We start from the raw sequence: 26,071 nt of genomic DNA on the forward strand, positions 1-26,071 counted from the left end.
CTTGATATGCAAGCATGGACATTTTCTCTAATCAGCAGGACCACTGCCAAGGCCAAATACTAGACACAATTTGCATTCACTGAGCATTGGCAGAAAAAAAGAAGTGTCTTTACAAGACGTAACTGTGCACCAATCTGAGAAAGGAAGGCGTAAATAAACCTCCCATAACCCCATCTTCTGGGGTGCCTTTTAAAAACAGAGAGATCTTCACCAGTATCCCCGAACAAGCTGTTTTAATTTCCGAAGAAAGCCGCAGCCCTTGGCTACCTCTGAAGAAACAGAGAGCAGAGAGCTCTAGTATCATCGCCACCAGAGATGTGACAAGGTGATCACATCCTCCTGCCTCAGTGTTACTGCATCATTACACAAGACATCCTTAGCAACAGATTTTCTCACGGAGAACTCGACAGCAAAAGGAGAAGACAACAGCTGCCTCCCTAACCTTGGTTTTGCCTGTTCAGTTAATCACAGCTGCATTTATACACCAAATATAATCTGCCTCTGACTGTTCCTAAGCAACTACGCCCTCTACTTAGGGTTTGATTTGTCAAATCAGTGCCCGAAAAGCTTAAAAAGATCTTGCGCAGGGCAGGAGGTTTCACCGTTGTGTAAGAGCAAAGGATAAAAAACCATCATTTTGACCATCTTTCCTAACCCAAAAAATGGTATTTTCATCTGCTATCTCCCTTTCAGAAAATACACATCACATTAACATCTGGGTTTCTGTTTCCCTTGGGACACCCATTCATTTTTCTATCCTACACTCACTTTTGCACAGTGCAAATAAATGTGACCAAAAAAACTTCCTGCAATAAATTACTGTTTTCTCCAGGACACCCCTGCACATGCTGGTTAAGGTGTTGACAACACGTGGTACGAAGGTCAGCAGTACTGCTCCAACTGCCAAACCTGCTGTGGAGAGAAAGCAAACAGCACACGGGCAACAGATCCTGCATTCACTCTGCAATGCAGTACCTCACATCTGCAAGTTGATCCCAAATTTTCTTCCATTAGCAACCAGCCCTCACACAAGGTTTTTTTTAGATAAAACAACATGAATATGCCACACAAGGAGTTAGCACATTAAGCTGCCTGGCTCTTTTATGTGAGAATAGAAAATAACATTTAAAGTTCTGCTACAGAAAGTCAACTGAGATCAGTCTCTCTCTCACCAGTAGTCTGTTCCACAGAGATAGGAAACAACAGTTAGGAAAAGCCCAAAGCAGAACCAGTCTGAGCAGAAGTAGGAAACAAACTTTAGAAGGAAATGCCAAAGAGAAATGGGAACCAAAGTGTTTCTCAAATTGCTGGAGTTTTAATCAATGTTAAAAAAACAAAGCACAAAAGAGAAAATCCCAAACCTGGCTCTCAACCCCAAGGACCTGGCTTCCTTGAATGTTTTTCTCCATAGCCAAATTCAACAGAAGTCTTTCCTTATTTCCCACATTTTATTTACTATTTAATTTCTTTTTAGGAAGCCCTTTGCTTTGCATAGCAAATCAGCTGTGTTATTAACACTATGCTCATCAACAAAGTCCAAGTGTCCTATAAAGTACATTAATGGAAGTCAGCAAAATCTGACAACACCACAGAAATTTTTATTTTTCTGTAATCAGTCCTCTTAATTAAAATATTAATTCCATTGTGAGTAAGGCCAGGATCACCATTATCTTCCAACATTATTAAACCAGTTTTGCTGAGAAGGAATCATATTAATAATTTTTTACACTGGTGGAGTAACTGTTCAACCATAGGTGTCTACCAGTGGTTCAGCAGTACCATGATGTTCAGTTTCTCAAAGCACCATTTGCATTAATAACATTCTTTCTCAGTCGCATATTTACAATACAATATTGCTCTCTTCATTTAATTTACAAAACCCTTCATGAACAGCAAGGATTAGTTCTGCAGATCCTGTCTCATCACCTGTCTCCAGCCATATGATTCAGATTCCCTGAAATCCCCTACTACCAACTCCACACTCCCTACCTGGCCTAGCAGGCCTCCCAACTGCCCTGAACTGGCAGCTTCTTGCCCCCTTCTTCCTTTTCCCCCGTCCATTTCCAGGATGTGGATGTTCCCATGGCTCCCACACGAGCAACACAGGTACAACAAAGATTCCATCAAAGCAATTTCTTTACCAAGAATGAGGCATACAAAGATTTCCTCATTTTTTTACTAGGGAGTCTTGTCTTTTATCAAAACTACAGTCAAAAGCCCTTACTTAGAGGGCTTCCTATTCCAAGTCTAAAAGCTGTGCAGGCTGGAGCACATTCTTGGAGTCCTTGGGCACTTCCACACCAACGCCAGAAGTGACACTTTCACTGCTGGCACAGTGGCTGTGTGATCATACAGAGGAACTCCTCTGCTCCACATGCTTCTTCCACTAAGGAATGGTTGGGGCTGCAGAACAGCAGTGGCTGTGACCAACATCATGGCTTGGGCTGCATCTTACTCACCAAGTTCTCTTTCATTCCCCTCTTCTTCAGGATTTTCTAGGATCACCCCCCAGCTGTATGAAAGATGTCTTAGCCCTCAGCCCCAGCATTATAAAAGAACAAGAAAAGCCAATCCGCCATTTGCACACTTGAGAGAAACCCCAGCTCTGTTACTGTTCCTCTGTGGCTGCTGCCAGCCCTTCCACACATCCCACTTTGTACTCTTTTCTCCTTGGGGCCTGCAGCCTTCCCAGGGATCACTAAGATGCTTCAGTGGTCACGGGCAGCCACCACAAAGACGTTCAGCTTGACCACAAACACCGTGCTGGCAGCAAAACTCCTTCACTCTCCAGATCATCCACCTCACTGGGCTCACAGTTTCCTATGTCTCCATGTGCACTCAAAGACAAAAAATTACACAAATTATTTTGTTGGAGGGTTTTTTTGTAAAGGCTTCATTTTTTTTTGCTGCCCATCAGCACTGTCTCAGCATATTGCACAATGTTTTCTTTATTACAAAAAGTCTGTATCAGGCAGGAAGAAAGAAAATTTTCTCAGGAGGCTAATGTGTACTATTTTCTGTAATTAGAGGTAAGTGGTTGCTTGTGTGGCCATCAGGAAGTGGGACCTAGTGAAACAAGAACAAGGTGTTATTAATGGCTTGACCAGACACAGAATCTCCACCCTCCCTCCTCAAAAACACACACTTCTTTATTCTTGAGCCATTTCCTGGAAGCATTTTACCTGGCCTCTCATATAAATATTATACAAATTTGGTTGCCTTCCTTCCTCTCTCCTCACTCACATAACCTTGCCAGCTGGCAAACTTCAACCAAATTTGAGAGAAAGGCAGAGGTCTCAAAAGGATATCTACTGGCTTAAATGGGAAAAATAAAATATAAAATCAAGTAGTTACTAGAGAAGCAATCCTGTTATTGCCTAATGAAGGGAAAGGTGAAGGAGCATCACTGAACCCCTGCAGCACACAATGCCTCTTTTTCAGTGTGCAGGCCAAGCAAAAGGATATGTGAAACCAAAACTGGGACAAGGAGAGAGACCAGGCCTGGGAAACACGTAATTTTTGGAGCAATATGAAAAAATTTAAGAATATAATAAGAACAATGAAGGGAATATAGGACATTTAAGAGACTCAGCTGCATTAATTCAGCTTGTTAGAGAACTCTGCTTCTTTACATTTTAGGTTTTCCAACTATTTTTAAAAGCTGTTGAATCTCTGCTAATGTGCATTACAAGGGGAGGGTTTATTGCAAATATCTTAAATTCTCCTGGGACCAAGTCCCAAAGCTGTCCTTATCATCCATCCTCAGCTGTACCACTTAAAGAAATACTTAGAGGAAGTTTTTTCCTTACCAATGTGGATCTGTAGGAGCCCAGTCTAAAACGGCAAAAAATAATTTCTGCTACAAATCTTCCAATACCATGTAAAATTCCTGCAATGTCAAACAACATTTAAATTGTCACCAGTAGTAAAAATGTATTATTTATGGAAGCATTACAACAAAGCTATACACCATACTTACACAGGACACAGTGCAGTAAACCCATACATAAAACACTGAGAAATTAACATTAAGAAAGGAAATATCAAGGGCAGGGCAGAATTCTAACATTCTGAAATGCATCGAGAAAGCAGAGCTCCCAAGTAAACGTAATTCCCTCTGCCAGCTTTCATGGGTGAAAATACATTGTGAGGGACAGAAATATCTACTTTGAAAAGCAGCTCTTAGTTCGAAGTCTCTTTACTGAGCTCTCTTCCAATGAGAGCCAAGGAAAGAACTTGTAATCCAGATACCCTCATGTCTTGACCAGTAAGTTAATTCTGCCTTTTCAATTTAGTTTATTTTCTTTGATGAAGCAAATCCAGCAGTAAATTGATAAGGAAAACCTTCCCAATTACTTCAGATGGAAATTTTATCTCAAGTTTTGTCAGTGATTTAATTACTGGATCCCAGCTAAAGGAAATACACAGAATACCAGTATGTGTGTCTGTGTATATATACATAGATATCTATGTATCTATAAACAGATGTAGCCTTGCTCTTCCAGAAGTAAATAAACTATGCTACAGTGTGGTGATGCAATACCTTTACTGTATTTTTGTATAAGTTTTCTGTACCCCAGTGGTTCATCCCTACCTTCCCCACTCCTATTCCCAGTTGGTTTGCCCCAGACCCAAGCCGCTTCCCCGGTGCTCCCTACATGGTTCTTCTCCTCCCCTTGTTCTAGCTCTTTCCCTATCAATCACCCAAACCCCTCCTGCTGTTCCCGAAGGTCCAGTGTCCATCATCTGAAACCTCCCAATTTACCCTTCTATGGTCCCCATCAATCCCCCGAGACCCTACCCCTCTAGATACCTCCCCCTTTGGAAATCCCCTAAACCTCGATGCCCCATTGGGGCATGTGATCCCTTTCCCTCCTCCCCTTGGGGCTATTGGCCCAAGGAAATGTCTATCCTCGTCCATATCCCTCCCTTAGAGATTTCTATTGGTCCCCACTTAAGCCATCCCCATTGTAACACCTCCCTTTATAAGAGGTTCCCTGGAGCTGATGGAGGCTTGTCTCCTGGGAGTTGCTTCCAATAAATTTGGATTATCCCGTGTGGCAAGCCTCCTTGCTACTTTTTATCCTCTGCCTCGTTGGGACTGCTGACAGCCACTGTGCCTGGAGCTTCAGCTCCCCTGGGCAGAGCTGAACTCCCGAGGAGCAGCTTTAAAGCCGAGAGTCTCCAGCTGCTCCCCACTCCTGTCGCACACCGCAGGAGCTAGCCTGGGCAGTGGTCAGTGGCGGTCATTGACCCTCAGAACACCAGAAATGCCATATTGGGACACCAGAACTGAGTAGCTTTCATGACACATTTCAATGCACACAAATGAGCACTTTGTCTTAAACTTGTTAAGAGGACTCCCCTCTAGTTTATCCATAGCAATCACCATGATTAAAAAAAAAAATTGTGATAGAACTTAAGAAGGAAGGCACTGATAATCACCTGTAGTTGAAAAAATTCCCCCAATAATGCCACAGAGCCTCACTAAGAACTGCCAAAAAGGCATGTGTTCTTCTGTCACTGTCACCATAAGTGAACTGATGTCGTATTTCATGAATATTCCTGACACCCCATGGCTGCCAGCTGCATGGTTAATTACTCTTTCCTGAAAGAAAAGACAGAAACACTTGTTAGTCACACTTGTTAATTAGTCACAAGAAAACCAGTCTTACAAGATGGGATGACAAAGAGTTATTTAATCAGAGTTAGCAATGAACAGAAGACCAGAGAATATCAAGGTCACTTTGACCAGTACCTTCTAAAAAGTCAGACACCATGAAGTAGAAATTAACTTTCCTGGTCACTGGTCTGCTGTGCTGCGTATCAATATTCACTACTGTGCTTTGGTACTATTCTCTCAAGACTTGCTCACATGGTCCTTTAAACAAGGATTTTTATAACTGGATTGGTGTTGGTACCTATGAGGATAATGCCACAGTCTTGGCCCAGGCTACTGAACTCCGGCGAGTGCACTGGTGTTAATACTTGCCACAACTCTTCCTACTTTATCAGCTACTATCAATCACTTAATTCAGGGTGAAACCTTCATGAGGTTTAAGTTGCTGAACAACCTTAGCAATGGCTAAGATACATATAAAACCAGAGGGTTTATATAAATCACAGAATACCAGGCTGGAAGGCACCTCGAGGAACATCTGGTCCAACATTTCTTGGCAAAAGCCTCTTTTCAAACCTTTTGTCAGTTATGTCATATCAGACAACAGTCACACAGCAAGAAATACACCTCAATAAATAAATAAACACCCCAAACGTGCTGTAACTACCAGGCACCTCAGTCCTAATCTGAGAAATTTCTAGTTTCTTTTCATTTGCCCAAAATCTCAGACCAAAAGACACCAAAGAGGAGAGTGTGGCTGCTATAAATACCTACTTTTATAAAAAGGTTTCAGGAGACAACACCTCAACACAAGCTTCTTTCAAAAGTTTGCTGTCATTTTGTTGTTATAAAATGAAAAGTGTTTATAAATGTACTGCCATGTAAGTCTGGCTGAAAATATATAAGGACAGCAGAAAAGAACATAACTGACTGAAGACAAACTCAGCCACGCCTAAGCTAGTAAGAACTGAGAAGACAAGCAGGACTGAACAGAAAAGCAATATATCACAGCTCCATTTCTCTGTAGATTTAACAGTTTGTGCTCGAAAAAACATGCAGACTACAATACAGAATAAAAAGCAGAATACCACTTTGGTAAATACAGATTAGGCAGCTTCTTCGGTTAGCTAATACTGTCATAAACCATACTGCTTTTTATGCTACCACACCAAAGTTAAGAGGATGTCAAAATCATGTATCAGTAATGATAACAGGTCCCAAAAACTTTGCAATGGCTAAATAACAAAACAAACCAGTGGAGAATGCTTTCCACATTTCAAAGTATGACAACTGACAGCATTTAGAGATGGATGATCAGTCATACTAAAAAGGAAGAGAAGACTGAAGGTACTTAAACAGAACCTTGCCACTGGCAAAGGAAAAAACTACTTTTTGTTTGCTTTTCCTCTGTTATTTCCCTAAGCCTTACTGGTCTTTTGAGGTCAAATGGTGGAAAAAGAATATGAAGTTAAAGAGAATACACAAAATCCACCCTTAAAAGAAACGGAATTCTTTTTCTGCAAACCATTTTGATCTGCTTTCAGCTTCTACTGCTGCAGAAGATTTAACTTTTGATTGCTAAAATCTGCTGAAAACAACTAACCTTGCATAAGATTAGTTCGGTGAAGCCTTGCTAGAATTAAATCTTTTTAACATAGATAACTACAGTATCTCAAACATCAAGAATAGTGGAGAAGATTCAGCCCACACTTTTCAAACTCTGCCTCCCCGTGTGCCCACCACTGGCAATTAAACCTCACTGCATTCAAGTTCTAGCTGTGGCCATCTGACCACCATTTTCCATGTCTGCATACGTGCCTGCTTTTACAAAATAAATGCACCAAGGTGTTCAGTGAACAGTTGTTCTTAGCAACCCTTCCCAGCTCATCTAATAGCAGTATTTGGTTCCCTACGATTAAACACAAATAAGCTTTGGAGGCAACAGGGTTGCCTACTGAGGCAGCAAGAGCAAACAAGTACATAGTGCCACTTTACCTCCATTATTCACAGGCTTTTCTCCCAAGTAAGCTGTGGTTGTAGCAACTTCCATAAAAATACATCCCCACAAAAAACTGAAGAGCCAACTTAGACTGGACAGTTAATTGACAGAACCATCGTTACACAGGAAGAGAGAAAAATTGAATGAATACAAGATTTTAAAAAAAGGAGTAATAAATAAGCTGTTGACTGACGTCCAGAGGTCTAAGGAATGCCTTAGTTGTTGCAGATTGCACAGAGAAAACACAAAGCAGATTGCTAAACCAGCAGGAGGTGGGAGTATACTGCATTGTGAAATTCCTCCTCATTCTCTCTTTAGTCCAGCTTTCAAGAGTTTTGGAGCAAACCTTTCCCTTCGGTGGCCTGCATGTCCGAAGTTGAACATCAAGACATCACCTCTACTCTATTTCCCCAACCTCTGTATTTTCAGAAGCACAACATGGAATTGTGAGGAAATAAAAAATCCTTCTCCCTTGGAGAACATCACAAGCTGCAATACAGTGAACTGCCATCCTACTAATCCCCATATTTTCTTTCAACCCAAGGCTTTCTTCCCACTACATCTGTCATTTTTAATTAAACTTTTCACGAAGATTTTTTTCTTTGGCTTTCGAATAGAAGATGAAAACAGAGTTCAATCTCTGAAAATAAGACATGTAGCCAGTACACCCAAGGCTTTTTTCCTATTCACAGCAGTCTTTAAAATTAGTACTTTATGATATATGCTATGCTCCATTAACTACCTTTGTTATGGATTCATAATTAAAAACCTTCCAAAACCCAGAAATGGAAGTTCTCTTGTTTTGAGAGTAATTAAATTTGGTGGTTCAACAAAGGTTAAAAGACAGCTGAGACACTTACTGTGTAATCAGTTTTTCACACAAACTACCTCTGTTTCCATTTCTTACATTCCACAACCAAGTTCATGATATTAAAGTGAGCTGCATCTTTTTGTTTGCTTCCCACACGGATAAAAAGCTAAAGGTGAATTAAATATTTGTAAAGCTACACACTAGGTTACAGACCTAAAACTTGGAGGATTTCACCACCACCACTATTAGCATCCAGTGAAATGGAAATTACTGTCTATTTATCATTAATTCTAATATCAGACTCCACATCTACAGATGCAAAACATTAATAGAAGTTTGCATGTGTAACCAAGCATATATATATATATTTTTTACCATCACTGCTGTATGATGAATCTAGTGTATTAGAATGTTCTACAAACTGTCTCTTCATGCTAGAGTACTATTCAAAACCTTCACATTTGAACTTTTGTCATGAACAATCACTTTTAGATTTTTTATCTCCATGTTTTTTTACTTTCTTCTACTTACCCTTTCCGTTACTGAAAATTGATGAGTTTCTGCTGAAATTTTATATGTATGGAGTTTGGTTGGCACAACTGTGATAAAATACTGGAACATCTGGTTGTCTAGAAGAAAAAAAAAATCTTAACTGTTGAATCAAGAACAGAGGCCATCTGAGATATTCACAAATAAATCAAAGAAATAATAAGTCATCTAAGCCATTTGCACTTGGGACATTCTTCAAGGAATGCCAGCACTGCCAAAACTACTTCAGCACCATCTGTACAAACAAAGTTAGTTTCCATGGAAAAGACATATGTCCCATTTATACTCAGAAATTTATATTTTTCCCATGTAATGAAAAGACTCATTAAGGTCAGGCCACTCAAAGCTTCAAATAAAATGGACAGGTAGTGTTTTCCAGGGCACTAGAACGAGTTTCACATTGTCACATGTTTCATGATAAATACATATCTCACAGTGGTCTGAATAAATTTTAGCCACTGAATTTTATCTACAGTGCTGGAAGTCCTTCTAAACTGGTTACAGCTTTTCTCTCAATTACACTTCTAGAGAATTCTTCCAAGGCCATCAGCATGCTCATGCACTTGATTGCTGTGTCTTTGTGCAATTCCCTATGGGAACAAATACCAATTGACTAAAGCAATTTATTTCAACTACACAAAAACATTCTGGCGGTAATAGCCAAGGAACTGGCTGCCTACACGAACCCATCCTGTAGTAGTCTCACAAAATACACTGTGGAAGGGACAAACCAAATACAGGAATAGAATCCAAGACTCCTGGTGCTATTTTTCAAACCAAATCAGGCTTATTTTTCCCCATTATGACAACAGTCAGATCTATGATTCTCAACTGTAACATACTGCTGCAATATGGTCAGACATAGTGTAACTTCAACATAACACCTGGAAAAAACCACAGATTGTCTTCAGGGAAACAGCATAGAACAGCAGTGCACATATTAGAAAAAAAAATGTCCATTTAAGACGTCACATGGATAACTGAACAGGGCATTGGTCACTACCAAATTTAGCCTTACATGCTGCTTGTCAATCACAACATTCGTGAAAAATGATAAACTTAAAATGTAACTATTGGAAAACCCTAGAAAACAAGATGCTTTTTAAACACACAACACTTACGATCTGATGCAATTTTTTCTGTTCCATCCAAAGGATTAATAATTCCTGGAATTAGCTCTCCAAATGACAAATGATCTATTCTATGGGAGAAGTTATAGGCTGAAAGACAATACAGAGAAATGAAGCATATTTAAACTATGAGATTCTGTACTTAGAGAATAAGATGCACCCATTTCTGACACGAAAATATTCTAATTAATGCATTTACCAAACACCACTGTACACATCACTGGATCTACCCACATTTCAAAGAAAACTCAAATCCAAATTATTTAACAAAAAAAGTTAAATTTCTCTAGAAAAGAGCTTCAAAACCAAATTGTAACTATATTTGAATCAATGGTGGAGCTGAACAGTTATAATTTTATAACAGGGAATTTCTAGTTGGCCAAATACTTACATTATTCTACAGTTCAGGTTCTTGTAAGCAATTGCATTAAAAAGATTAAAATTTCATAAATCAAATGTACAGAAGAAATATGAGGCAGTTTCCAAGTTACTACACTGCTATTTTGCAAGTACTTAAGATCTATAAAATTATTAAAGTTGTGTTAACATTAACTCATGGGCAGACATTTGGAGGTTTAACCAACTGTAACTGGTTTAACCAAGTTAATTTTTCACCGTAAGTCACCTTTGCCTCACATTAAGTAAGACAGCAACAGACATTTAATATCTAGACTCATAATCCAAAAATTAGGTTTCTAAGGACAAAGGTCAGAAATTTTTAACCTTTTAAAAAGGTCTTCAAGGAAAGAGGTAGTTTGGACTGAATACAGAAATTTTAAATGGTGTCTACATTACAACAAAATACATCTGAAATTCCAGTGTTATCATTACTACAGAAGCAACCTAAAGATAATCACAATAGTGTTAAATGTATGAAACTAAGTTGCTACTCAATCAGACCACTGCAAAGAATATTCTTCACTTTTATTTTGCAGTGCAATTGCACGGCTAGAACATCTTTAAAACAACCTAACATGAACTAGGAGACAGCAGTCTGACTGAAATCATGTATGTTGGTATGGAGATGACAGAAGGAACTTACACTCATGGCTTACAAGGGCTGCCAAGTGCGCATGGCCTCGAGGGTGTGGTATTGCCCTGAAGAAAGCAACAAATGTTTTATGGATCCACACAGGACTATGCAGAAAAATTACCTTTCCTCCTCTATTTCAATAAATACTTTATAAAACATGTACATATGCACATATGTATAACATAACATATATGTAACATATACACGTTTTAAAAACTTATATCTATTGTATATCTACATAAAACCCAAATATGACATTTTTATTACTGTCAAGTACAGACAGACTAAACAGTAAGGTCAGAAATCTTGGACTGACAAAAACCCTCTTACAGAAAATTAGTGTCTTGCATTATCAGAAATATCAAAAATACATCAAGTAACTGTGCTTTTGGAAGAGTCACCAAGTCCTACTATATGAAAAGCTGCAGAACTGCTCAAATCACTAACAAAAGTTTGACAATATTTGTTCTATGAGTAAGCAAGTTAACTGCACTCTGTATCTGCTCTCTGACAAAGCAGTTTTCAAGAGTTTCCATCCTGTAAAACACTGGAATTCATAATGACTACATTACATGCAGCAATGCACTGCACGGTTTCAGTAATTCATGAAGGAAATTAACTGTGCAAGAAAAGGTATTATGGGAAAAAATACCAAGCATGAGTACAGAAGGGTCAATAAAACCCAGTCATTAACTGAAGTGTAAAAGCACACACACTTATATACATACATGCACTACACAAAATGTAGAAGTCAAGGGATTATTTTCAGGAATTGAACAGAACATACTTGCCCACAGTTATGTGAAAGTTCCCTGCCACTTTATTGACATAGAGATGACCATGAATTCTGCACGCATCTGGAGACTGTAATGAATTATCTTCCCTGTTCAAATAAAAACAACATTGGAAGTACTTGAGAATATTCACTATCTAGCAGAAATAACAGCAGTACAGTTAGATCTCTTTTTCCTAGCATAAAGATCCAGCATTATCATCTACCTGTCCTTACCGTATTCTGGAATTATAGCAGAGATGGCAGAAGGGAGGGAAACTAGTAAAGATCAGTTTGACGAAACCAAGGAGCTTTCATTCATACTTGTTTTCAGAGATCTGGCCTACAACACTGGCTTACAATATCTGAACACATGAACAGAAAATATTAGACCGTAAGTATATCTGCCCCAAGGATTTTTATTTTCCCACTTCCTTCTACCAAAAATGGCTCCTTGGGAAAATTTTAATGCTACAATGAACAGAACCAAATAAATTTTGGTCACATTAACAACACTATAAGCAAGAAGAGCTTTCAACATTTATTTTTTATGAAAGCTTCCACTCCCCACTCATGTTGTGATGTCCACAACACAGAATGTATTTCCAAATCTGCTCCTTAGAGGGAAATGAAAACAAAATTTTTTTAAACACATCTCAAGCATAAATACCATTTCAAATATTGCACTAACAAGGAACACAGAGATACAGAAGGACTTAACTAATCTGAAAACATCAAGCAATTGAGAAAAAAAGATTTTTTGAGCCATCTTCAGGGTTGCCTTAGGAGAAACAATGTATTTGGTCCTCAGACAGGGAGATTGTGTACACACAGAGAGTGTGCATGGCAGCTTTGGTGTCTGTTTTGTTTTATTCAGTATTTTTTGTTTGCTGCTGTTTCTGTTTTTAAGTAGAGAGAATTTCAGCTTTCATGTAGAAAGTGTTTTCCCCTGGGGGAAAAAAAAATACAATCACATAGCATCTAGATTCAGCAGAACAAATATTCTATGCACTAATATCTCAACATTTGTGGGTAGCTGGAATTAAGTGAAAACAGCAAGGTTTCTCCACACAATCTTATCTTAGACACAGGAATTTACTAATGAAACACATTCGTATTCAAAGATTGATTCATTTAAAACTATGAAGCATTAAGACAAAGGCAATAGTAGCACTGCTTTTAAGAGTTGCTGGACAGAAAGGTAGTTCAAAAAAAGGGCTCTTGTTTAGTATTGCTCTGGCATTTCCAATTCCCATTAAGAAGGAAGCATCAGACCAAATGAAATAAAAAGGTGTGTGCATATATTTAGTTTTGTGTCTGTATATGTACATGCAAGCACACACACGAAACCTGGAAACCTTCTCCAGGTTGGAAACCCCAGAGGCTTTCATAAAACAACAGCTCTCTAAAGCAAGTATCAAGTACACTACTTCAAAATTCATTAAAAAGCAGCAGGATCTTTTCTTACAACCTTGTCTTCTGGGGGTGGGGTGGAATCATAACCACAATAAAATGTTAAGTCTAATTATATAGGGTTGGAGGAAAGGGGAATAATGACTCAAAATCCCAGTTTTTCTTACCGTGGTGGCAGTGCTGTAGAAGCACTTTTAAAAGCACTTTTGAATATCACATCTTGAAGAGAGTGTTCTTCCTGCAGCCTACTCTGAATTAGTTGAAGCATCCTAAAGATCAGAGACAAGTGTGAAAGCATGCAACAGTAAAACAAAATCTAGCTTCACAATTAATTATTGGCTTCAACTGCAGGTTGCAAATCAAGAAGTTAACAAAGTTGATGACAGTATTAAAGCATTGCATTAAACTTTGGGAATAATATTTTATACAGAATTTAAAGCTCAGGTGTTCACAGTAGTGTGTTACCAAAACACAGAACTAGCCAGACCCCCAAAAAAGCTTCAGTTCTATTACAAGACTATCAGTACAGTGGGCACACACAATGCCAGGCTATTACAGTTTAAGGGATAAACACTGTGTCAATTAAATTATAGGAAATAATTCATTTGTTTCTGCAAGAATATGCCAATTTGTTACTACAGCTCAGCTTTGACATTTAGATATCTATTTTACATACTTGATCCCATAATTTTAACTTGTGCTACCAAGCATTCATTTGGAAACAGAAGCTGAGGGAGTCCATACACCTTGGCTTGCAACTGCCTGACCCAAATCAACAGGTAAGCCCAAAGTAAATTTTCTTTCTCCATAACAGAGGTCTTAAATAATGAGGAAAGCAAAGTAACTTAGTATCTTTTGCAGGTTTGCATTCTTAAATTACAAGCAGGTGCTGGTAGACCCAAGACATAGCTGAGGCATGTAGCTCTGGTGTACTTCAAAATCCCTTCCAGTACAAATAATACAAACATAAACATGCATCTCAGTGCTTTACCTTTGCAATTCTTTTTGTTGTGGGGTGAGCTCAAATACTACCTGAAACAAAAATAACACATCTAATAAAACACACAGAAAGCACCCTTTCCATGAAACCCAGAAGAGAATTGAGGTGTGGGAATAGAGTTATAATCAACTTCACACTTGATAACACAGACTAGTTTATGAAAGCACTTTGCAGTTTAAAGAATACATTTTGTGTTCAAGTATAAAAATTTCCGTCCGTTCCCACCCTGAATTGCAAAGGAGCAATCTTTGGAAGACACGAGTCCAAGTGCAGGTTGTTTATTTCTAGGATCATCCCACATGAAGAACTAAAGACAAGCCAACACACCTGCTATACTTCATCAGCATTAGAGGATCACTAGTAACATCTGTTCACCAAGTTGGCTAAGACAAGTGTACTTAGTAAATTCAATTGCAATTAATGCTCAAATGTACTCAGAAGCTATGGCCAAAAGAGATCAACAACAGAATGTTTCTCTAAGACGTTGGTGGAGAAAAAAAACAAACACAAGCAAGCGAACTGGCCCCATAGTGCTTTGCACCAAAAGGAATTCAGTTTCTAAATAAAAAGGTAAGAATCAACTTACTGGTTCATAGATTAACCCATCTGCAGAGGCAACCATTGTTTCTGCTAAATCCAGAACATCAGCCCCCACATCTATTTAAAACAGGGAAAAATATTAAGTTGCACAGATGATCAGAGACAAGAAAAAAAAAATCAAGTAGAAAGTTTCACAGTACAGTGGTAAACTTCAGTATATGTTATTGTTCCTTCAACCTATTTAACCTTCAATATGAGCTGATGGACATTGACCAAAAAGTCCTCAGATCTGCAGTATTTTTAACACCTACAGAGAAGTTGTATGAACCATACATACAAGCTTTCTAAGATCTGCTATGCATAAATATTTTCTCCTGTTTTACAAGCACTGAATAGAGACCAAAAAAAACCAACCCCACTGATGTATCATACAATTAATGCAAGGTTTAAACTAGCCAAAAAAAGTGAGTCCTGAAAATTTGCTTGCATTTCTGGTAGAAATAGTATTCTCTCTTCTCTCAGTCCAGGACAAGCAAGACTGAACACAATAATGGTTCATTACCTAAATGATGTCGGAATAATAGTAAGTATTGCCTTTAATATGGAAGGCATCCCTCTTATGTTCATGAGGGTGAAATTATGTGATGGTTTCAGTGCTGTCAAACAGCAGACCAGCTTAATATAGCCCAGGTTCATAAATAAATAAAAATTGTTATAAATTCCTGCTGCTGAGTTGTGTCTCACAAACTCAGGAGAGAGTGGAACAACAGATCCTGTTCCTGCTGACAGACAAAGCAAGGTTCTGTGAGATGCGAGTGAGATGACACAGATATTCTTCTTCACATTTCTTACCAATTCTTTGAATGAGTCATGCCATTAAGATCACTACATGCCATTAAGATCAGAAGAAATGACACTGGTAAAATATTTTGAACGGTATCCAACTACATTGTGAGCAAGTGTGTTCTCTAAAGAGGCTCTGAAGTGTTTAAAAACCTTCATTGATGGAATACTTACACTGACACCTCATGGCAACTGTAATATCAATATTGATCCTTAATTTACTGGAAAGAAAAAAAAAAGGCAAAAATCTATTAAGTAACACTGAATAAAAGCATCAAGAAAAAAATCTGAGACTACTTGCAGAAACACAGTCAAGTACCACAATCTATACCAATAAATATAAAGCTGTTTAAAATGTGGGTGAAGCAACATGGATTTTTGGAGCACATTAAAGCATTTGTAACTTAAGAGATAACCTCCATCACCCCAAAAGTCTGATTGTGTGGCATTCCCCAGTGTTCTGGGCATTTCCTATTGGTTTTCATGTTAGTTTCACAAAAATCACCTGAACTATAAGGAATAAACCTCCCCACTATAGTCACAGGATTCTGCTCTCAGGGAGCTTCCTCTGGGACTTAGCTGGCCACAAGCAAATAGCATAAGCAAGGGATTCAACAATGGCTCAACTTGGGGTCAGACAGGGTCAGCAGAGAGGAGAAAAGTCTCCATTGGTTCAAATTGTCAAGAACCACAGGCTGAGTGATTAGCCCACAATCAAACTGGGAGATGTGTAGCAGGACATATCCCAAATCCCGTAACAGTCTCTTAACTGACAGACTACCCTTCCCGTGTGATAGCTTCACTTGGGATATAACCCACTTTAGCAAAGACCTAAATATGAAATCCCAGCTGCCTGAACGGATTGACTATTATCCAAGTTTTTGATGCATCTCCTTTAATTTTTCTTTTTTTTTCCTCCATCACAGAAACCTTTGTTATTTCTGATGTACAAGACATCCAATTAATATATGTATCTTTAGCTTGTTACCACAGCAACTACTTAAACAGCTTTTAAAGTTATTTCAGTTCCAGACACATGACATTTAAAGGTGTTCAGGGCACAAAATCTGCATTAACTTCACAGGGACTCAGCTCTGGAAGAAAGGCAAACACAGTCCAGAGAGGCACATGAAACCACCAGCATACACATATTCAGGGGGGCTGTAAGTGGAGACAAAATCAGGAGCAACCTCTAGATAATGCAGACAAATTCTGAGGTTCACCTCCAGCAGCACAAAGTATAATGGCAACATACTAACTGTATGCACTAGAGAAAGCCTGGTGCCAGCGTGTGGGGGATTTATCTACCTGATGTAGAGTTATATCTTACAATGTTCTCTGAATTGTTTGCAAATAATTCCTAAGGGAACTCCTTCAATAACAAACCTATACTATTTTAACTTCTTCATTGCAGAATTGCTCAATTTATCTTCTTCATAAATTACATAAAAGAAAAAACCCCAAATCAATCAGAAGAAGAAAAATCAAATCTCTGTAGTATTTAATCTGTAATTTCAATTATAAGTTGCTTTCAAGTCACATGAACATTTTAAATCTCTTCTTTCCTGAAATGCAGGCAACCAACATTTTGAAAAGAATTATAACAAATAATATTACCTAGTAAAATCCTTGTCTACTTCATATTCATATTTCATCCATGTGTCCCGGTACACCATGAACTCCATTATAGTCAGGAAAGCGATTGTTGTAAATGCTATCAGAGAAACTGGTCAGAGGAAAAAAAAGTAGAAATTCAGACTGTGAGAAATATTATTCAGAAACATAAGCAGAACAAAATTCTAACAATTCCAGAAGTTGAGCATTACCAGTACAACACTAGTATCTTTGATTTATAAATCCAAAAGCTACTCTTAGAGAGTTGTTTTCATACCAGTAGTATTTGTTTTTAGACAGGAGTGGAAAAGAGGAAGTCCTACCTTTGCATCAAAAAACTACTTTTTAAGTACAGTCAAATACTGGAATGGTTAGGAGGTTGTGAAATCCCTGTGCGGAAAGTTTAAGAACAGGCTATATCCTCCTCCACATATAAAACGCACACAAATCACTGTTAGGGACGGTGTAGGAAAACTGAAACCTAACCTCCAACACGAAAGAAGAAGGTAGTGCACCTTGAAATCCCTTCAAGCCTCCACTTGTCTACAAGTTAAGTTTTTATAACAATTTTTTAATATCAAGTTTTAGACTCGAGAAGCTAGCAGACAAGAGAAATAATATGCATTACTTATGTATAGCTGCACAGTCATGACTCCCACCCCAATATTTCAAACAATTTTCCCTCTGGCAACAAGCAAAAAGCAGCTACTCATTCTACCAATAAGTGAAGAACTTGAAATTATTTTTAGGATGAAAACTAATTGGTGTATTTTAGTGGTACATGTGCTTCAGTTATCTCCAAGGCAGCCTACTCATCACATTTGCAAAGTTGTACCATGCAATGGGAAGATCACCCTGCTGCACAGTCAGAAACACAGTAACAGATGCGCAGAAGCACCTGCTGTGTCCCTTCTATTAAATCATGCCTTTTGTAAGCGTGAAAACACTTCAGATAGGGAGCACAGTAGCAATTTGTACAGCTTATTGGCACTGTAGATTTTTTCATCTGCATTCTGTGGAGTATCTCTATGGAATCTGTGAAGGGCAACTTGAGAAAAGCTCATTGTTGATAGGCTTCAACTCACTATACTGCGGTCCACAGGCCAGAGGTGGGAGCAGGGAATAAGGGCACTGTTCTTGGGGATCAGGAAAGAAGCTGTTGACAGCTGCATTGATCAGCAACGTTTCCAGTTCTAGCTTTCAGCTGGCACTATGTAACAATCCCATATATGAAACCCTTCATGTCAACTGCACTAGACAGTTAATTATTCTAGCTCTCAATTGTTTTTTGGAGCCAGTAGGCTGGACTCACCCTGGCTATGCAAGAGGAAAGCTGGAGCCATACAGGCTGTCCAGAGCAACACAAACACAATTAGAGCCATAGCTGCTTTCTGGATAATTCTCAGCAAAGGTATGTGTGAATCTGAACAGGAAAATAAACTCCTGTAGAATTTTCTTTTCCGAAGGGTCTCCCAGCCCCAGAGCCTCCCAGACCCTTCTCAGCCTGTTTGAGAGACCAGTACTTCTTTTGCAATGAGTTTGAAGGCAGTGGAAGTCTGAGAATAGAGTCCTGGTATGTGTCAGACCCCTATCACACCAGAAAGTAAACCTGACACTTTAATCCTGAACGAAACAGGAATACTATTATTCAGATTTCATAATGGCACAGAAAAAGACAATCCTATATTGTCATTTATAAAGTTACTGGGATAAAACCAAAGAATGTTAAAATAACTTCTGGTGTTGAGAAATCCTTAAGACACCACTCACCGAAGCAAAGTTCTCATGAAGGATGGTGCTATACTACAGAAAAGTATTTTTTAAGTATTTGGTGGTTTTATGCAAATTACACCATAGAAAACAACACACTTGTTTCCTCAGGAACTGGGACTAACATTAACAAAGAGTTATTTAAACACTTCATAGAGATTATTCTATATACAATAATCCTTTAATTATTAACAGTGCACTTGAGGAAACAGCAAAGTAATATAGATCCTTCTGATACTTCTACATTATAAGTGGCGTAACAACTTCAAAGGCTTATCTGTAGGTTGCAACTGCTTCTTGAACTTTTTATTCAGCTGAGTTTCAGGCATAATCACAGATGAGAGATATTTTTGTCCTCCATTTCTAAGTGCTAGCAGTTTCCTACCTGCAAATAATTCCAATAGTCCAAGAGATAAAGTCACTGCTTCTAGATCAGGCTACCTGTAACTCAGCTCAACTTAAAGACACAATTTTATGATCAGATACATAAGGATAGGCCTTTTTCACAGCTACAGCTTTTTCAGAGAAGCTCAAGTAACTAATAGGGACAGTACAAGCACATGTCCTGGATTAAAGTGTTTAGTTCTTCAAAGGGCTTTCCTTACTCTTAAAATCAAGTACACCTTCAAGACAAAAGCTTTAAAAAACTGCTCTTCATCCTGATGCTCAATTTATCTGCCTCTAGAGAATATTTTTCTTCTTTTGCAAAAGCATAGTGTTGAATCCCACCATCATTTTAGCTCATGCTCACTCAGTCTCACCCAGAAACCTGACACCAAGAACTTGGTGAGACAACAAATGAGAAAGTTTTATTACAGCCTTGGCACAGGGCACTTCCAGTTGCAACTGGTTAGAGTTTGTACTTCCAACCTTTACATTGGGTTGAGTCTCACCAGCTTTAGACAAAAATCTCCCTTCAGATGAATGATGGATGCATCTGTCTGGATAAGATATTATGTCTTTACTTCAAGGGGGTGAGCTCTGTCACTCCACCAAAGAATTCAAGAAACCCATTTTGGCTAGTTTCAAGTGAACACAGATGCCTGTCTTCCTTGTGCTGAAGTTTCTGTCAATATCAGCATCTCAACAAGGCCTACCTGTGCCTCCACTTGCTGAAGTCTCCACATAGCTTTCAGGAACCTTTGGAAAGGCATCCAATTCTTTCATCAAATTCAAGGTCTTCTTCCGATTCAGTCGCCTCATCTTCAGCACACTCCTCCACCTCCTCCTTCATATATTCCCTCTAATTTGAGAATAAATTGTTGTGATTAAAAGACACAACAAGCACTATGGCTCAAACTGACTGGCTTTAACATAAAGCAATAATAAGGCCATTAAAACCCCAGAAATATGTTTTCAAGAAACACACTCTAGACAACTGGATGGTCATTCTTGCTTCAACAAAACAGTTAAAGTTGGCCTGGACACTGCTGCTTACAGTCCAGCCACATCCAGCACATCCACCATTTAATTATGATGATTAATGTCTTTCTCAATTAAGTTCTTTTTAGTAGTGAATATATTGCATTTTAAATTTAAAAGAAAATTTGAACTCCATTTTGAAGTAAACTTGCTAAACAGACCTGACAGCGCATAGAAGTCACTGACTTAGGAGGAAATATGTAATAGGCTGCATAAGCTTCAGAGGATATCAGACTGCTCTGGGCTCCTACATTTGGCCAATGTGGCCACAAACTATACCCTAAAAAAAAAAAAAAAAAAAAGGTGCATTTTGCATTTTCACAGGTGTAGAATATTATGATCATAAAATGAACGTTTTTTTCCTCTAAAAAATACCTCCCAAAGCAAGCCACAGATCAAATCCTAACTCCATCCTTCAGAATCATTTCTGTCCATGATCTCTGCTTGGAGTCATGTCAAGCAGCAGGATGCTGAGAGAAGCAGCCTTCCCAGAAAATACTGTCTTGAACCATTTCCAAATCATGGCAATATGCTCACAACCTGGTCCTGCCAATATGCCACAAGTTTTAACAAGTTGACACTGTTGTTTTTCTTCTGGGGAACTGCTGAACTTCACCCTGAATTTCGGAAGCTAAGAAAACCAACATGCATTTACTGCATTCTGAGAATGTCATCTTATTGTTCCCTATTTAAACACTATAAGGTGGGCAAGCTAACTCACACTGCTAACACGAGACAGTTATCATCATCGTCTTGTAGAGAAATTTGTAAACTCATCTCCCCTGTTTCAAGAGAACAACAAGTCTCTGGCATCCCAGTGAAATTACTCAAGATATATTCCCTGCTCTGCCCCTTCCTGGTGTTGAGCAGGCTTTGTACCATGTAGTAACAAAGCAATAGGCTCTACTGGAAATTAAAGTTCACACAAGAAAAATCATCTATACCTGCAACTTTCTCATTACACAAACTGACTTAAGACACAGACTCTGCACTTGGCTAGGCTGCAGAGATCAACAAAATGGTACCGTGTGTGTTGCAGAAGATTCAAAGGAACCACAGTTGGAGTGGGCAGAGAAGACAGGCACTGGAACAGGCTTTTGGTTATACAGCATAAAAAAAAATCATCAGGAAGCAAGGTTCTGTCCTCACTACACCACATAACCATCTTAAAGAATTAACTCAAGAGTAGCTCAAGAAAAAGTTGGAAAACTTCAGAGCACAGATAAGGCAAAGCAGCTGCTTGGACACGACGACTGAAGTCATAACATTCATTAACAGAGAGGAAACACCAGCGGGGCTTGCCTGTTATCCTACACATGTAGCAATGAAGTCAACAAAGCACCATATCGTATGTTATCGTATGTGTAACAGCACACCGTAAAGATAAACAAGATAAACACGGGAAACTTGAGAGCACTTTACTAAAAAACTTTCGAAATCATCCTGCATCAGTAAGTACGTGGATTTTTGTAATCCAGCTAGAAGTATGCAGTCTGTTCATTGGTTTCTTTAATCACACACAGATAGACTCACTTTCAGCTACAAACCCAGATGGAGACCTGATCCCTTCCCCCTGCCCATCTCCACACACGTACTACAGAAACGCCAAAAAAACTTGGAGTCCATTGCTATGAAAGTAAGGGATTATGAATGCAAGAGCCAATTGCGTTAAGAAACGTTATTATTATTATTACAAGCTAAATAAGGGACAAAGCACAGCACAAATGCCACTCGAGACCAGAGGCCCGCTCGAAGCCACGGCAACTCCGACACACCCGAGGGGCTCGGGCGGTTTTCGCTTCCTTGGATAACTTGGCAGCAAAGCCGCTACCGGCGCGTCCCAACACCCGCTCCCACGGGCGCCGAGCAGCGCCACGCCTGAACCCCCTCCCGGGGCCTCGGTCCCGGCTGCCCAGGCCGAGGGAGGCTCCCTCCGGCCCCCAGCTCGGAGCCCACACACCTGTGCGGGCCGCAGGTGCTCCCGGCCTCCGCCAGGCACCGGGCAGCCGCGGGACGGGACAGGCCGCGCCCCCGCCGTCCCCTACCTCTCGCTTCTGCCGCCGCTGCCCAGCGCCGCGGGCGAGGCCAGTCGGGGAAGACGAGCCGCAACGCGCTGCCCGGCGCCCGCCCCGCTGAGCATGGCACCGCCGGCCGGGGCGGGCTCGCTCCGCCGCCGACGCCCGGCGGGAGCCGCGGGCCGACGGGAGCGGCGGAGCGCCCCGCCCGCCCCTGCGCGCATGCTCGCAGCCCCTCGGGCATGCGCCGGGATGAGCAGGAACGGGCGCACATGGACAGCGCGGGGGCCGTGCCCCGCCCCCGCGGCACCCGGGGAGCGGCGGCTGCCGGCCCCTGCCGGGGAGCGGAGCCGGGAGCAACCGCGGGCTGAGGTTGCTGGAGCCGCAGGGAGTGCGGTCCCACGCCGCTCGCAGGGCTTCCTGCACAGCTCCGCAGCCGGTCCCGCAGGCGCGTGGGGTCCCGGGCATGGCAGTGCCACCCCCGCCGTGACAGAAGGGACGTGCTGCTCCGGAGAATCTGTGACCCTGCGAGGTACTGAGCGATCGTTTAAAGCGATGTGCATCAAGGACCTTCCAAAGCAAACTGATTGTATTAAGCACGTTCCAAAGCAAACTGTTTAACGACTATCACGCGGCTTACAGTGTTAATACTGGTTTGGACACTAAGGATATAGAAGCAGGCAGCATTTGAAAAGAGGCAGTATCTTGGATTAACGTTGAAGGAAAAAGGCTTTAAGGCAGTGGGCTACAATAGTGGGGAAGGAAAGACTTTAAACTCGCAAGCCATCGTCAGACCTGAAATGAAGAAAGTAAGCGGGCTCATGTATACCCAAAATCTTAGTCCTTTTCCCTGCGCTGGTGGAGTTAACTATTAGGCACTGCCTCGCCACAAGCTTTATGCCTTAGTATCTGCAGCATTAGTTTATCTCCCGATTTTTCCTTACAGTCTTAGCAGCTCTCTCATTCTCTGTGCCAGGGTCTCCAGTAGGCTTTATGTCTGTGATGGTACCAAAACAGACATACCAAGTCGATTATCGTGGGGTTACTTTATGCTACTGCCACCCTGCCCACAAGTAGCTGACCCATCCTAGACACGTTACAGCCAAAAAGGGAGCTCTCCCAATATCTTCCGGGAAGTACTAACATCTTAGATTATATCAACATGATTTAAGAAAAATTGCTCCATATAAGGTTTAAAAAAATATATACTAAACATTTATATTCATAGATTGGAAAAAAAAAGAGATTGAAGTATTTTTGGTAATGAGGCGAGCAAATAAAACCCATACCCTAGAAACACAGATAGTGGTGAATTCCACAACATTAATTCAGATTTGCTCTTTTTAATGGTTTAGAGGAAAGGGTAGTTACATGACAAAAGAGTTTCAATAGCATGCCAAAGTATACACAATTTGCATTAAACAACTCTTTGGGTATCTACAGCATTTGACAATAAAAGGAGCCTGAAATGAGAAAGGAGTACAAACAGATTCAGAGTATTTTTTGCTTTTTAGGGATAGGCAGGAAGGAAACAAAGATGCAGCAACATGCCAGTGTTCTCACCGAATTCTGATCAGTCTGTTTCTATCATTTTAGCAACTATAATAACAACTGGATCAGACAGAAAGAAGAAAAGGCGGGGGGTGGGGGGGTAGGGGGGTATATGATATTACAAGAGATAAATACCCAGGCTAAAAATATGTTTATCTGTACATTTGTTCCCTCATCTCAGAAAGAGCAGGCAGCTTTAGCTACGGCACATTAAGCTCTTACATTGACATGTTTAGGTCCTAGGGTATTATTCAGCAGCCAGGGATTTTTCTGGCTAAACTCTGTTTTCTCTTGAAATGCTCTCAGCACTGAGGCTTGGGAAGGAGAAACGGATCGATCTGGTTATTAGCTGTGCAGAGATGCTCAACAGATGTTCTCATGGGCAAAGCAATCTTGTCTGCTCACAGACAAACGTGGGTTCAGCCTTAGTGTTCAACACCACACTGAGATGTCTCTTACAGAGAAGCGGCACAGGACAAAACTGCTTGCAGTTTTGCACCACTAAAGTCCTATTTGTAACTACAGATGTCTCCATGAGATTTTATAAAGGAAAACACAGAAAAAAAATCAGAATTTAGGAAAAACAGAGAAAACTCATATAGTGATAACCCTGTCCATTACAATAACACAATATATTCGACTCCGCTGTGCTAAAGAGACATAACAGTGATTGTACTGCACCCATCAAGTACCAGACTACTCCAATTCAAACCGTGCTCCTTTCCTTATGCCCCTGTGCGTTTTCTGCTCTCCTTATGACACCTAAGACGTGGCAGCCCCTAAGCATCTACCAAACAGCCTCAGGGAACCTGATGAGGAGGAAGAAATCCAGCTGCCAACAGCAAGTCATGCAGGTGAGCCTACAGGCTGCCCCGCAGCTGCTGCTTTACACATTTGTTTCAGTTCGGTCTTTAACAAGCTCCCAAAGCACCCCGAGACTTAAATGCAGCCACCTATGCAAAAACACAACTGTCTTCCCCCAAAACCCAGCACGTCTTAACACTGGTGATTTATGAAGTCCTTTGATGTGTGCAAAGAGAGGAAACCACACATCTCATATCCGTACAGTTTAGCAAACCACAAATTAAGTAGGACAGAAAAAAAATTCCCAGCAGTACTGGGCTATGAAGAACATTGATATCAAAGACAATAACAAAGAGGACGGCAGTAGACCAAACAAGAGAAACAAATGTAAACATGCACAAATGTCGCCCACCTGCGCTTCAACACATTTCAAGTTGTAGTTAAAATGCTGGAAACCTTGTGCAGGATACACAAACTAAAGTTAAAAACCTGGATAAAGCATGTCGAGACTAAACACAAGCCCCTATCTATAGCTTACTGCTGCTACAGTCGCCTGCACAGGTGGTTCATGATAGCTGAAAAAGCATTTTGCTAGCGCGAAAGGGCGAGAGAAAGGCTAGATAGCAGAAGCGGGATCGGCCGGGAGCGCCTGCAGGAGGTGAGGCGAAGCAGGGATTCAGAGCAGAGAGAAGCCGCTTTACCGGAACGTGGAGGCATCGAGGTGGCATTTAGAAAGGAGAAGGAGGAGCAGAGGAAACACAGGTGCAGAACAGCAAATACGGAGATGAGCGATGGGAGTGGCTGGAAAGGGGGTGGAGGAGAAGAAAGTCCTGGAGATTGAGAGGTGAGAACTGGAAAGATTGGATGGCGTGAGGGGCGCCAGTGAAGGGACGATGAGGGCGGAGAGCGGCGGCCGTAGTGGCTGTGAGGGCAGGCGGGGCGGCCGTGAGGGGCGCGGGCCCGGGCGCCATGAGAAGGATGGGCGGGAGCGCCCTCGGCCAATGAGCAGGATCCACGCTCCAGGAAGCGGGGAGGAGGCGGCGGGAAGCTCCGGCCGCCCGCGGCCCCGCCCGGGAGGGCCCAGGGAATCCCCGCTCGCCGCGGCCGGAGGCGCCGGGTGCTGGCGCTGAGCCGCGAGGGAGCGGCCGTGCCGCGGGGCGGGCCGGAGCCGTGGGCGCGGTGCGG

The 26,071-nt window shown here is 40.8% G+C and overlaps 2 protein-coding genes across 4 annotated transcripts in view; one reads left to right on the forward strand and one right to left on the reverse strand.

The window, feature by feature from the left end:
- Window positions 1-1,293: 1,293 nt before the first annotated feature.
- ERGIC2 (ERGIC and golgi 2) lies at window positions 1,294-25,784 on the reverse strand. 3 transcript variants are annotated; one of them, XM_082279694.1, is made up of 14 exons: window positions 25,588-25,784; window positions 20,192-20,337; window positions 17,328-17,436; window positions 15,885-15,931; window positions 14,914-14,984; window positions 14,319-14,359; window positions 13,495-13,596; window positions 11,930-12,025; window positions 11,152-11,207; window positions 10,101-10,199; window positions 8,962-9,059; window positions 5,446-5,608; window positions 3,810-3,889; window positions 1,294-3,066 (listed from the first exon to the last, which is right to left on the reverse strand). In XM_082279694.1, exons 2-14 carry the CDS (start codon window positions 20,295-20,297, stop codon window positions 3,001-3,003), a joined length of 1,134 nt encoding a protein of 377 aa, XP_082135820.1. In that variant the 5' UTR covers window positions 20,298-20,337; window positions 25,588-25,784; the 3' UTR covers window positions 1,294-3,000. The 3 variants fall into 3 exon arrangements, with proteins under 3 accessions (XP_082135820.1, XP_082135819.1, XP_082135821.1); XM_082279693.1 differs by lacking the exon at window positions 25,588-25,784 and adding an exon at window positions 22,562-22,737; XM_082279695.1 differs by lacking the exon at window positions 25,588-25,784 and adding an exon at window positions 20,678-20,770.
- The window catches only part of LAMB4 (laminin subunit beta 4), a gene marked incomplete at its 3' end in the record, with an annotated part of 50,893 nt that continues 50,497 nt past the window's right edge, over window positions 25,676-26,071 (forward strand). The window contains exon 1 of the mRNA XM_082279692.1: window positions 25,676-25,730. The remainder of the gene's footprint in view (window positions 25,731-26,071) is intronic.

Source organism: Coloeus monedula (assembly GCF_965178545.1).
Source record: "Coloeus monedula genome assembly, chromosome: 4".
In the NCBI taxonomy this organism is placed as follows: domain Eukaryota; kingdom Metazoa; phylum Chordata; class Aves; order Passeriformes; family Corvidae; genus Coloeus; species Coloeus monedula.